The sequence below is a fragment of the Balaenoptera ricei genome, chromosome 18 (genome assembly GCF_028023285.1).
Source record: "Balaenoptera ricei isolate mBalRic1 chromosome 18, mBalRic1.hap2, whole genome shotgun sequence".
NCBI classification, from domain to species: domain Eukaryota; kingdom Metazoa; phylum Chordata; class Mammalia; order Artiodactyla; family Balaenopteridae; genus Balaenoptera; species Balaenoptera ricei.
Genome location: NC_082656.1, coordinates 83,430,279 through 83,442,274, shown reverse-complemented (window position 1 = coordinate 83,442,274; position 11,996 = coordinate 83,430,279). Strand labels below are relative to the sequence as shown.

General features: G+C 58.3%; 1 protein-coding gene across 1 annotated transcript; it reads right to left on the bottom strand.

Moving 5' to 3' along the window:
* Nucleotides 1–456: 456 nt before the first annotated feature.
* Nucleotides 457–11,742, bottom strand: PROZ (protein Z, vitamin K dependent plasma glycoprotein). The gene is made up of 8 exons (XM_059902951.1): nt 10,600–11,742; nt 7,501–7,664; nt 6,195–6,219; nt 5,628–5,741; nt 4,507–4,638; nt 3,802–3,887; nt 2,171–2,288; nt 457–1,153 (listed from the first exon to the last, which is right to left on the bottom strand). The coding sequence occupies exons 1-8, from the start codon at nt 10,688–10,690 to the stop codon at nt 579–581; spliced, it is 1,305 nt and encodes a 434-aa protein (XP_059758934.1). The 5' UTR covers nt 10,691–11,742; the 3' UTR covers nt 457–578.
* Between the last annotated feature and the right edge of the window lie 254 nt (nt 11,743–11,996).

Below are 11,996 nucleotides of genomic sequence, written 5' to 3'. Positions count from 1 at the left end.
CTTTGGCGGGAGCTGCCTTCGGGCCCCGCCGTGGCGGCCGCGGAGCTGTCAGCCGTGAGAGCCCTTCCCTCCCTCGGGGGAACTGGGCACCTCCGGCTTAGAAATTAACGGGGAAATAGACGTGATGTGCACCCACGCGCCCCCCGGGTCGGGTCTGCGGGAAGCGCGGTTCGGGCTGGACTCGCGGTCCGTCTGCGCGGGGGGAGGCGGCGGCGTCACGGGGCCGCGGGGCTCGCCGCGCGGTCCCTGCGCCGCCCTCCTCGTGGGGCTGCGGCCCTTCGGCCCAGCCGCTCCGCGGCTCCCGCCCCGGGGTCGGGCCCGCGCAGAGGCCCGCGGTTTGCCGTCCAGCCCCTCGCGCTCCCCGCCCCTTCCGCCCTCCCGGGGCAGGCGGGGAGGTCGCTGTGACGCCGCCGCCCCCGCGACCGCAGTTGGACTGAAGCCCCCTGTTCCCTGGCGTTTCAGGAAAGCGCCGTGCGGTGCCGGCAGCTCTGCTTTTATTGCTGGACGCGCGCCCCTCCCCCCTCCTCTCCGGGGCTCTGCTCAGACGAGGGGTCCCGGGGGAGGGGCTGGGGGCGCTGTCACCCCAGCACCGGCTCCCTGTCGCGTCCGTGACCGTGGTCGCCTCTCCAGCTGGCGGAGCTCGGCCGCTGCGTGACTCGCCGGAGCCAGAGCGCGTACCTGGGGACCTTGATGAGCAGGAGCGGCCCGGGGCCCTCGGGGGGCGCGGCGCCCAGGAGGCCGGTGAGGAACCAGGCGCCGCGGTGCTCCCGGGCCACCGCGCCGCCCGCCGCCCACCGCGCCGCCCCGGCCGCCGCCGCGCCCCGCTCGCAGCCCGTCCGCGTGGTCACCGTGGCGTTGAGGGCCCGGCCGCACTCTCCGGGCTCCACGTGCGTGACCGGCAGCCGCGCGGGCTCCAGCTCGGGGCCGCGGAGGGTCCAGCCGCCCAGCACGCCCGGCCGCGGGAGGAGCACGCGCTCGGCGAAGTCGGCCTCGGCAGTGCAGACGGGCCGCCCGGCGTCGGGGCAGCGCACGGGCCGCGCCAGCTCCAGCAGGGCCACGTCATTGTCCCCCGTGTCCGCCTCGAATCTCGTGTGCACGTGGACGCCCTTCACCTCCACCGCCGGCGGGGCCTCGCGCGCCCGGCAGCGGGAACCTGGAAGGAGGCCGGGGGTCAAGGTGACTCCGTGCGCCCCGCCGCCCGGCTCGTGCGCGCAGGGGACAGGGGCTACCCCACGGAGGGGCCTCTCCCACACTCTCCTCTAGGAAACCCAGCGAGGTGTTCGCGGGGGCGGGGGCGCGGGCGCGGAGCGCAGTGCGGGTTGCTGAACCGGTCGGAAGACTAGGAAGAAATTAGGAGGAACCTCTCCAAGCCAATCAGAGCTTGGCTTTTCAGATGTCATTTTCTAGGCTGACGTTCTGTTGACTGAAAAATGTCTGGGGATGGAGCGTGGATTTGCGGGTCCTGGGAATCACTGTGGAGCAGTTCACAGCACAGCCCAGGCCCCGGGCGGACGGGGATCTGAACTGCTCCATGTCGGTGTCAAGTTAAGTGACAGTTTCATCAGCTGTGATTTCCTCCTTAGACTAAATATTCCGCATTTGTCTGCTTGCTGTGCCCAGAGTTCCACTAGGTATCCCCGTTGCTTTATGACTTTATGAGTGATCTCACTAGTAGGAAGATAAGCTCAGTCTGTACTGCATTAGAAGCAAAAATTCTAGATTAAAATTTTTATTTCTACATAGGATAGTTTTTACTTCCAACGTGATCTTATAAAAATGAATGATAGGGCTTCCCTGGTGGCGCAGTGGTTGAGAATCTGCCTGCCAATGCAAGGGACACGGGTTCGAGCCCTGGCCCGGGAAGATCCCAACATGCCGTGGAGCAACTAAGCCCGTGCGCCACAACTACTGAGCCTGCGCTCTAGAGCCCACGAGCCACAACTACTGAGCCCACGTGCCACAACTACTAAAGCCCGTGCGCCTAGAGCCCGTGCTCCGCAACGAGAGAGGCCACCGCAATGAGAAGGCCGCGCACTGCAACGAAGAGTAGCCCTTGCTCGCCGCAACTAGAGAAAGCCTGCACGCAGCAACGAAGACCCAACGCAGCCAAAAATTAAAAGATAAATAAATAAATAAATTTTTTTATTAAAAAGAATGATAAAATACTTACTTGTTTTCACACTAATGTTTCTGTACAAGAGTGAACATTTTGCTGTTGTCAGTACAAAATTGTCCTGTATTAGAACACCTCCACAGAAGTCTTCTCCTTCGGAATTTGTTAGTTTTACCTTTAAAAACCAAACAGACAATAAAGAGTTGGTGCCAGTTTGCAGGATTCGGGGCAGTATAGTGTCGTGGTTAAGAATATGGGCGCACACCCCTCCAGCCAGCGCAGCCCAGCCCAGCCCACCCACTGCTGAGGCCGCCTCAGCGCACGGAGGGGAGGGGCGGGGAGGGGTGACGGTGACTGACGGACACTTGGAAGATGGACGGACGCTCAGGAGGACAGACAGCAAAGGTACGGTCCCGCTGGGGACAGATCCCCACCCCCACCCCGCCTCTCACTTGATGTCCCCTCCCTCGGTCCTTTCGGGTCCGCTGGTCACTGAGCTGTGTCCGCCGTCTGGCCGGGCCTCCACCCAGCAGCCGGACGCTTCTGCCCGGCTCCGCCTGCCTGCGAGCAGCAGGGCGAAGTAGACGCGTTCTGCGCATGCGCACACGCGCACGCACGCGGGGCTGAGGCGGCCCCTTCACCAAAGGGCCCTGGAAAGCTCTCTGTCGACCATGGTGGTCGCTGTGGTTACTGGGCACTTGAGATTGACTGGTCCAAGCCAGGATGTGCTCCAAGAGTAAAAGGCTGTACACCCCAGAGGGCAAAGACTTAGTAGAAAGAGAAAATGTGACTGTCTCTCATTTTTTACTATTCATTACATGTTGAGATAATATTTAGATGTACTGAGGTAAGTAAAACACACTATCAAAATTAATTTCACCTGTTTTTACTTTTATGCACGTGGCTACTAGAAAATTTAAGTTACGTCTGTGGCCGATATTGTGTTTCTATTGACAGGGCTGTTCTAAAGGACAGACGAGGCAGAAGGGGATGATCTGCATTAGGGGCCTGGGATGCAAGGAAAATGCAAAACGTAGGTAAATCCAAACCCATGTTGGCGGTATGATTAAAAATAATACTTATTTTGTGGAGTTACTAAAAAAGCAAGAAAAGAAAATATTGGTCAAAATAGCAGATGAGCCTAGTGGGAGGTGCTTGAAATAATTTGGGAGAAGGGTAAACATAATAACTTCAGGTATTGCTAAGTTAGATACGAACGTTTCAGTGGCAAGAGTTGTCACTGGATGAACAGAATGTTTGGCTTCCAAACCAGGCAAGGGAGAAACAGGAAAATAACAGAAATAGTGCCAAAGAAGAGAAGTTTCCTGAACATGGCAGTGGAGCTGGACTCCGGCCAGCTGCTTGTGAGCAGGGCCCAGGCCTTGCTCTGGCTCTGGACCCACCATGTCCACCCGAGCGCTGCCAGGATGCTTATCTTCCGAGAGCAGTGACATTGGAAACGGTTTTTGGACTCCAAGAAAGGCCTTGGATAGCTGTAAATAAAACTCTGTTTTTATTTGGTGCAAATAATGAAGACACTGAAGCTGTAAGTTCAGAATGAGAAAGTGCTTTGAAGTGTGATGTTGATATTGTTAAGTAGTTCACCTAAATCAAAGACGGTGGAGATGACAAATAGGATGAAATTTGTAACAAAAGATTAAAACACGTTCATAAAATGTTTCTGTTACCTGCCACGGGAAAGTCGGAAGGTCCTGCTCGCATCCCTGTGACGTCAGAAGGCACTCAGAGCTGAGGGCTCCGCACGCACACCTGTCTTCATGTGGCCACAGGAAAAGAAAAGTCAGTGCCTCCCAGGGCAGACGTCGGGTTTATCCGTGGCGCTGACCCTTCAGCCTATTCCTGGATGCCCACTAGGTTGAGATAATTCGTGTAGACACAGAGCAGGTGAGATTAAACGACCTGCTCTCAGAAGACCGCGGAGGCCCCGGGCAAGCCCAGAAGGGGACTGGGAACCCCCGGCCCAGTCACAGAGGAGGAGAGCCCCCCGGCCCAGTCACAGAGGAGGAGAGCCCCCCGCCCACTCACGGAGGAGGAGAACCCCCCGCCCAACCACAGAGGAGGAGAACCCCCCCGCCCAGTCACGGAGGAGGAGAACCCCCCGCCCAGCCACGGAGAAGGAGACCCCCCCCGCCCACTCACGGAGGAGGAGAACCCCCCGCCCAACCACAGAGGAGGAGAATCGCCCCCCGCCCAGTCACGGAGGAGGAGACCCCCCCCGCCCAGCCACGGAGAAGGAGACCCCCCCCGCCCAGCCACGGAGGAGGAGAACCCCCCGCCCAGCCACGGAGGAGGAGACCCCCCCGCCCAGCCACGGAGGAGGAGGTGGCCTGTCAGAGGTCCCTGCAGGAGGAGGCCCGGGGCGGGGCACTCACCGTGGGGGATGCAGGATCTGCGGTCCTGGCCCAGCTTATGCCCCTTCGCACAGCTGCACGTGTAAGACCCCGGCCCCGGGTGGCAGAAGTGCTGACACCCATCCGTCCTCAAAGGGTGACATTCATTTTTAGCTGAAAAGGGAAAAAGGGAAAACCGGACATGTTACCCTGGAAATCGCCATTCTGAAATCTCCTTGCGCACCGGGACTCTGGCTTTTCATTCCCAGCGTCGCCAGGGGAGCGTTTGGACTCCCGCGTCAGGAAGGGGTGTGGAGCAGTCAGGGCTGCGTCCTCAGAGCAGCGGCTCGGTTGCGGGGCCGGGTCTGCAAGTCCCTCGCCAGGATCCGTGTTTCCCGGCCGTGGGCTCACTTCCCGCCGCAGCAGCCGCTCCCTTTAAGGGGCTTCTTCCGGGTGGGCATTGGGACGGGGGAGGGGACACGTGCGGGATGAAGCCGGAAGCCCTGCTTTGGCTCGAGTTGCGCTTGGGGCGTCCACACAGCACTGGGCGGGGCGCTCAGCCAGGGACCCAGGCTGGACGTAACGTTCGTCCCGGAAACGGGCTCCGCGGTGACCCTCGGGGGCGTTAAGCGAGTTCACTGCCGCACCAACGACCACTGACGGGAATTGGCGCCGCCCACCCCCCACCGATACAGTCTCACAATGTTGAAGGGACATCAGCTGATGAAGCTGCAGGCCGGGTCACGCACCCACGACCCAGAGAGCCTGGTGCGGCCCCCTCATAGGCTGGCCCCCCAGGCCCATCACCCCCAGCGGGGTCAGCCGGGCCCCGGGAGAGCGGAGAGTAGATCGTGAATGGTCTGGACGGGGCGGGGGGCTGGGAGGAAGAAGAGGGGACCCCATGGGGGAAACAGGGGGCCGTTCACAAGGTGTGATTCCCGGCGGAAAACCGGGTTCCCACGGGCCTCCTCCTGCTCATCCCCGGGGCGGGGCTCGGTGCGGCCGGGGTGGGGGCGGGGCGGAGGCCGGGGGCGGGGCAGGAGGGGGCGGGGGCGGGGCATGAGGCCGGGGGGGCGGGGCGGAGGCCGGGGGCGGGGCAGGAGGGGGCGGGGCGGGGCATGAGGCCGGGGGGGGCGGGGCGGGGCGGAGGCCGGGGGGCTCACCGAAGGCGCAGTCCCGGCCTTCGTAGCCCGGGGCGCAGGTGCAGGTGTAGCCGCGGATGCTGTCCTGGCAGGACCCGTTGTTGAGGCAGGGCTGGGAGACGCACGGGGAGCCGCCTGCCGATAGGGACGTGAGGACACCCTGCGGGTAACACCCTCCGACGTCCCTCCAAGACCCCCTTTCCTTGCTGGGCGGCCGCGTGACCAGCGCCGGCGCCTCCTCGAGCTCCCCTGTCACCGTGGTCCCCGCAGGGACGCCCAGCATCGCCCAAGCCTCGCCTTCCTCAACCGGGTCTGACCCTTCAGCACGAGGCCCAAGGGAGCCCGGGAGGCCGCTCCAGCTTCCCCCTGATCCCGGCGGGACCCCGGGGCCTTTCCCACCCTCGTCCTCGTCCTCGTCCTCAGGCAGTGCCAGGCCCTTCCTTTGGGTCAGGGGTCCCAGGAGCCCAAGGCTCGAAATCTGGAATCCACTGGCCTCAAGTTAGCAGCCCTCGTGAGCCAACTGCCTCCCCTGACCTTAAAGGGAGGAGAAGAGGAAAGAATCCTGGAGTAGGTGGAGGAGACACTTACCCAGATACGTCTTCCAAAATTCATCCTGTACAAGAGAAACATAAAAGTGTTACAAATGGGACATCTGTTTTTCCATGTTTTCTCCTGTGGCTGGGCTTGAAAATAAGAAAATGTTGATTTTATTCACTTCATAGGAAAATACTGGTTGAAACAAAGAATGTAAAATTCTTTACATCTACTTAATATCATCTTTAATACACCCATGTCCCATGTCCCATTCAGTATTTATTTACAGTGACCCATTTGAGGAAGGGAAAACAGTCTAAGACATGGCACAAACACCACGGCCTCCCGTGGCCCTTTCCCCTCCCGGGCCTGTCTCCGTGGCCCCGCTCTGCAGAGTGCCTGATGCAGATGTAAAAAATTCACATCACTTTTTCTGTTTTTATAAACCAAGTCAACAAGGATTAAAAATTTTAAAGTGTGTATGCGGGGGGATGTTAGTTTGGGGTGGCGGTACCTAAAATTAGGAGAATTACTCAGACTTAAGGCCTGGAGGGTAAACATATAAGTAATTGCATCTCGCCAAATCATACTCGGACTTCTAACAACTCAAGCACAACTTTACCAGGAAGTTTTAATTTCTCTTAGTTTGATTAAAGATGGTCTATTTCATTTTCTTATACATGGGCATTTAAGAAATTATGATTTTAAAATACTTTAAAAATATATTAGAGAAACGGGTCAACATTTTGTTCACAATCACCTTTAAATATTGCTGCTTTAATATGTAAAACTGGGAAGTCTTTATTACATATTGTACTATTCTGAAATATTTACACACAAATATTCAGCCCTTCTGCCTCCTGATTGATAAGCTTATGAGTAATTGAGAATGGCAAGGTCTCAGTTGTATTATTTAGAGTGTATGTGTTGTCGCTTGTAATCCAGGTTATAGATTATGAGAGATAGTCTTACCATGTGGGCATCCTAGGGAGGATCTCTGCGTTGCTGATACACTGAAACAATTACATCTCTATTAAAAATACTAAATTCTGTCAGAGTCCTGTCAAGCTGCATGACCTCTGTGAGGAGTCCGGCCACTCAATGTGCTAATTTGCTTAATCTGAAGAAAGAGCTTAGGTGGTGGGACTGAGCTGCCATCCCGGGTGCCCCACTAACTGGCTGGGGAAAGTGATTTCACTTCTGTGTGTCTGTTTCCTCATCTGTACAATTAAGATTAGATCAACCTCCCAGGTAAGTAAATAGGTTAATTAATTTAGTTTAGTCTCTTTGAGAAAATACGTCCTCTAAGGCAGCGGAATAATCAGAAAGCGTGTGAGTTTGTGGCAGGGGGGATACATACAGTGGATGCGTCATTTTCAAATACTTCTCTTGCTTCCTCATAGACACAGATTTCTTCGTAACATTCCTTTTCTAAATTTCCCTCAAAGAGCTCTTCCAAAAGGTAGGACCTGGCTCGTTTCCATCTCACCAGAACTTCATTTGCTTTTGAGGTGGGAAGAAACACTGCAGAGCAAGACAGGCGTGTAGGCGCCTCAGCGTGGGTGGGCAACCCAAGAACTCCCGTGTCCTGAGGGCCAGGCTCTGCGGTGCTGGGAGGGGCAGACCCAGCGGTTGACCCTCAGACCCGGCAAGAAGTTTACCTCCTGCTCACCACGACGTTGGGCCCCAGGCCCCTTACGTGCAGCCAGGTGAGTAGGAGTGAGCTTAGAACAGGAGGGGGGGAGCCCGCGAGGAAGGGGTGGAGACTGGACACCGGGCTTGAGAGGCTGCCCCCTGGGCAGTCCTCTGCCAGGACAAGAGCCCCCGATTTCTAGCTGGGCACACGGCTGCGCAGACAGACTCCCCTGGTGCTAAGGGTGGCCGCATGGCTGAGCGCTGGCCACCAAGATGCAAACAGAAGGGCTAGGCAGCAGGTTCCTGGGAACCTTCTTGAAAAAGACAACTGGCGTGGCCCTTGGCCGTTTCTTTGTCCCTCCCTCCATCCTGCTACCTGGGACACAGATGTGATGGCTGGAGCTCTAAGTGTCATTCTGGAATATGAGGATGAGGATCACGGCGGGGAGGACTGAGTAGAGCCTCCTCATAAGGACACCGGTCATTGGATTTAGGGCCCACCCTAACTGAGGATGATCTCTTCTTAATTAATACACCTGCAAAGACCCTATTTGCAACTAAGGTCACATTCTGAGGTTCTGGGTGAACATGAAGTTTGGGGGACACTGCATAGATGGTGTCCACAGATTTCTCCACTGTGAGGAAGATGTTTTGGGATAGGAATGCCCTGTCCCCCAACAGTCTTTAGCCGAGTGTTTTCAGCGTCAATGAAGTAGTTTTTCCTGAATCAGTTATTACCATTTTAATTGCAGAAGAGTGACTTTACACCCCTCCTTCCTTCTGCACTTACTAATCGGCATTCTGCTGTAAAGGAGAATCTTTTCCCCGAATGCTTTGTGTTGATTCATTTATTGAATGGATTTTAAAATTCCAATGAATATTTTTTCCATTTCAGAAGTTCTGTTTGATTCTTTTTCACATCTGTTTGGGCATTTTAATGTCTCCTGTTTTCTTTTTTTTTTTTTTTAAGAATTACTTTTTTTTTCTTTTTTTAATTAATTAATTAATTTATTTTTGGCTGTGTCGGGTCTTCGTTTCTGTGCGAGGGCTTTCTCTAGTTGCGGCGAGTGGGGGCCACTCTTCATCGCGATGCGTGGGCCTCTCACTGTCGCGGCCTCTCTTATTGTGGAGCACAGGCTCCAGACGCGCAGGCTCAGTAGTTGTGGCTCACAGGCCTAGTTGTTCCGCAGCATGTGGGATCTTCCCAGACCAGGGCTCGAACCCGTGTCCCCTGCATTGGCAGGCAGATTCTCAACCACTGCACCACCAGGGAAGCCCTCCTGTTTTCTTGTCGTATCTGTATCACATCTCCTGTGTTCTGTGTCTGGGTATCAAGGTTTTTGTGAGTCTGATTCTACTCTTTTTCCTGCAAGTTTCTGGTTGTCTTGTTTCCTTGCGTGTTTGGGTTTTTCTTTTACCATGAGAGGCCCCAGGTTGAGAAGGGAGCCCGAGGCAACGAGGACCCATGTCTCCCCCCGACGTGACACTGGATTGTTGGGGTGTCACTGCAGTCACAAGCAGTCGCCGCAGACCCCTGGGCCGACTGCAGTGACTGCTTCTCCGGAGAGGTTTCTCTTTCTCCACCGAGCACCAGTGTCCCGCCGGGGAGCTTGTCTCTTTCCTCCACGTGGTGCCAAGCATGGTCTGAGCTGGGGTGGGGTCTCCTCCTGGGTCCCCTCGGGCCGTGTAGGCTCTGCGCCTGGGGCTGCGAGGTCCCGGGTTCCCAGGGGAGCCAAGGGTGGTGGGCGTGCTCCACTGCCTCGTTCATTCTTTTGCTCCCGTTGGTCTTTTCCCTTGTGCCAGGCAGAGGCATGTAGCAAACATGGGATAAAATATTTACTCTGCTTTCAGTGTTACCGGGAGGGTTTTTCTGGGTATCTGATCTATGGCCCCTCGAGGACAGGGTTTCACGAGTCCTTGTTTTGTTAGGCTGCTTCAGCTGTTTACGTCGTACACGATTGTGCACAGTTGTACGCGGTTGTGAGCTGTGTGCTGCCGGGGGCGGGGCGGGGGGGGGGTCTCTTACTGAGGCCTCATTCCGAGCTTTGGGTTTTATTCTAAAGGTTCGACTGACTGTAAGAGGTAGCTGACGTCACCCTGTCTCCCTGTCTGCTGCGTGGAGGGAGGGAGGGAGGGGGGCGGTGGCTGGAGCCTTGGCTGAGGTGGGCAGCGCAGCCGAGAGAAGTGGATGCAGGCCCTGCGGTCACGAGTGTCCCAGGACATTTAGGACATCGAAGGAAAGAGGTTATGATCATTTTATTAATATACTTATTTAACCCAATAGATCCAAAATACTTGTTTCAACACACAACAGTTGTTAAAAAAACTATTAATTTGAGTTTGCATTCTGATTTCTGTGCTAAACCTCTGCAATCTGGTGTGTTTTGAGCTCCTGGCGACCTGACCTTGGCCGACGGTTGGGTGCGGGGGGCGGGGGGCGCGGGGCGCATTGGCCGCGCGGGCGGCAGGGCTCCAGGGCCCCCCATCTGCGGCCGCTGGTTTGGGTCTGAATGCGAAGGAAGGTTGAGGACGGGGAGGGGCCCGCGGGCGGGGGGCATGGAGGGGCTGGGGTGCCCTCCCGGCTCCCCCAGAAGCCGTGCCCTACCCAGTCCTGAGCCCCGGACCCGGCGGCCGGCTCCACCTGGGCCCCCGGGGACCCCGAGGGACACGGTCACTTCCAACATACTTGTCACGAACGGCGAAGAGATCGGGAGCTGGGCTCAGATCATGCTGGTCCCGCCGGGGGCCCTCGGCTCCCAGCAAAAGCCCCCGACCCACCCACCCGCAAGCCTGAGTCAGAGAGGATGCCCAAGGTGGCGCCTACCTGCGGGCTGGGCGCCGCGCGGGGCCAGGAGGGCGAGGAGGGCGAGGAGGGCGAGGAGGGCGAGGAGGGCGAGCGGCCCGCTGCCGGCCATGCTCAGCCCGCGGCCAGAGGCCCCGCCCGGCTCGGCGCGCGGCGCGACGGGAAACCGACCCCCGCAGAGAAAGGCGGCCCGCGGAGGACAGCGGGTTTATTGGATATTTTACCGGATAATTCAGTGTCCTAAATAGAGGCTTCAGTCCTGTCTTTTTCTGTTTAAGGCGAAGAGAGGGGAAGACAGAGAAATGAAAGGCCGAGGCCGAGAGGGACGGAGCTGGGGCGGCTCCTGGGGAGGAGGTCGGAGGTCGGAGGTCGGGGGTCGGGAGCCGTCCCCCGGGAACCGGGCCTGGACCGCGGGGGCGGGGAGACACAGGGGCACGTCTCGCCGTCAAGGAAAGCAGAGCAGATGAGGCGGCACAGCGCGGTGGGGCTGTCTTGGACAAGCCGGGCGCAGAGGCTCCCTTTGGGGGGGTAACCCGAACAGAGCGGGGCAGCGGCCCCCTGCCCGGGGGCGGGCGCCCACCGGGCCGGGCCAGCGGGGCTCCTGTGAAGGGCTGGGGAGCCCACCACCTCCCGGTGAGAGCAGCCCTCCTGGGGCACCAAGTGCCACGGGGAAGCGGGCCTGGGGGACGCTCGGGAAGAGCCTCGCTCAGCGCCACGAGGGGGTAGACACTCTGACCTCCGTCCGAGGGGACAGCAAACTCATCCCCCCTCACCGAGCGTGTCAGCACGGGCCCCGCCTGTGGGCGCTCTGCCTCTGTCCGTCTCAGTCTCTGACTCTCTGTCTCTGTCTCTGTGTCTCTGTCTGTCTGTCTCTCTCCCTCCCTCCGCCGGCAGCCCGCACCCCGGGCTTCCCTCCTGTTAAGGGGCCCCTGACGAGAACCCGCACGGTGCCCTCTCCCCGCGCATCCTCTTGGTTTCCTTCGAAGGCTCGTGTAGCGTGTTTTCCCAGCTGCTTTGTTCTTTCTGACGTGGGCACCTCGGCGACCAGGGCTGAACCGCGTTCTTGGCAGGAGCCCCGCTTCCCCTCCGCGTCGTCGGTGAGGACACACCCCCGCTCGGTGATGCGCCCCGGGCTCTCCTGATGCAGAGCTACCCCGTCCTGTTTGTAATTCAAGTTGCGCCGGGCGATGCTCGCTCGGGATGACTTTCCCCAGGGCTCTGGTACCTCCATCAGGGTCTCGTGGTGGCTGTCGTGAGGGTCCCTCTAGAACGGAAACGTCACCCTCCAGCCCCGAGGGCCCGGGGCTGCACCTGCAGCTGGGCGGAGGCCTCCAGGGACCCTGCGTCTGCAGGTCGCCGGCTCTCTAAGCCCGCCCCCTCCCCCTGCCACCCCGCAGCCATACAGCCGCTCTGCCCTC

Bases quoted from the DNA above. Each gene is read 5' to 3' on its own strand.
- PROZ (XM_059902951.1), bottom strand. From the start codon at position 10,690: ATGGCCGGCAGCGGGCCGCTCGCCCTCCTCGCCCTCCTCGCCCTCCTC. The intron at 7,665-10,599 runs GTAGGCGCCACC...CTTGCTCTGCAG, and splicing joins GCGCGGCGCCCAGCCCGCAG to TGTTTCTTCCCACCTCAAAA. The intron at 1,154-2,170 runs GTAAGTATTTTA...GCCTCCTTCCAG, and splicing joins AAACATTAGTGTGAAAACAA to GTTCCCGCTGCCGGGCGCGC.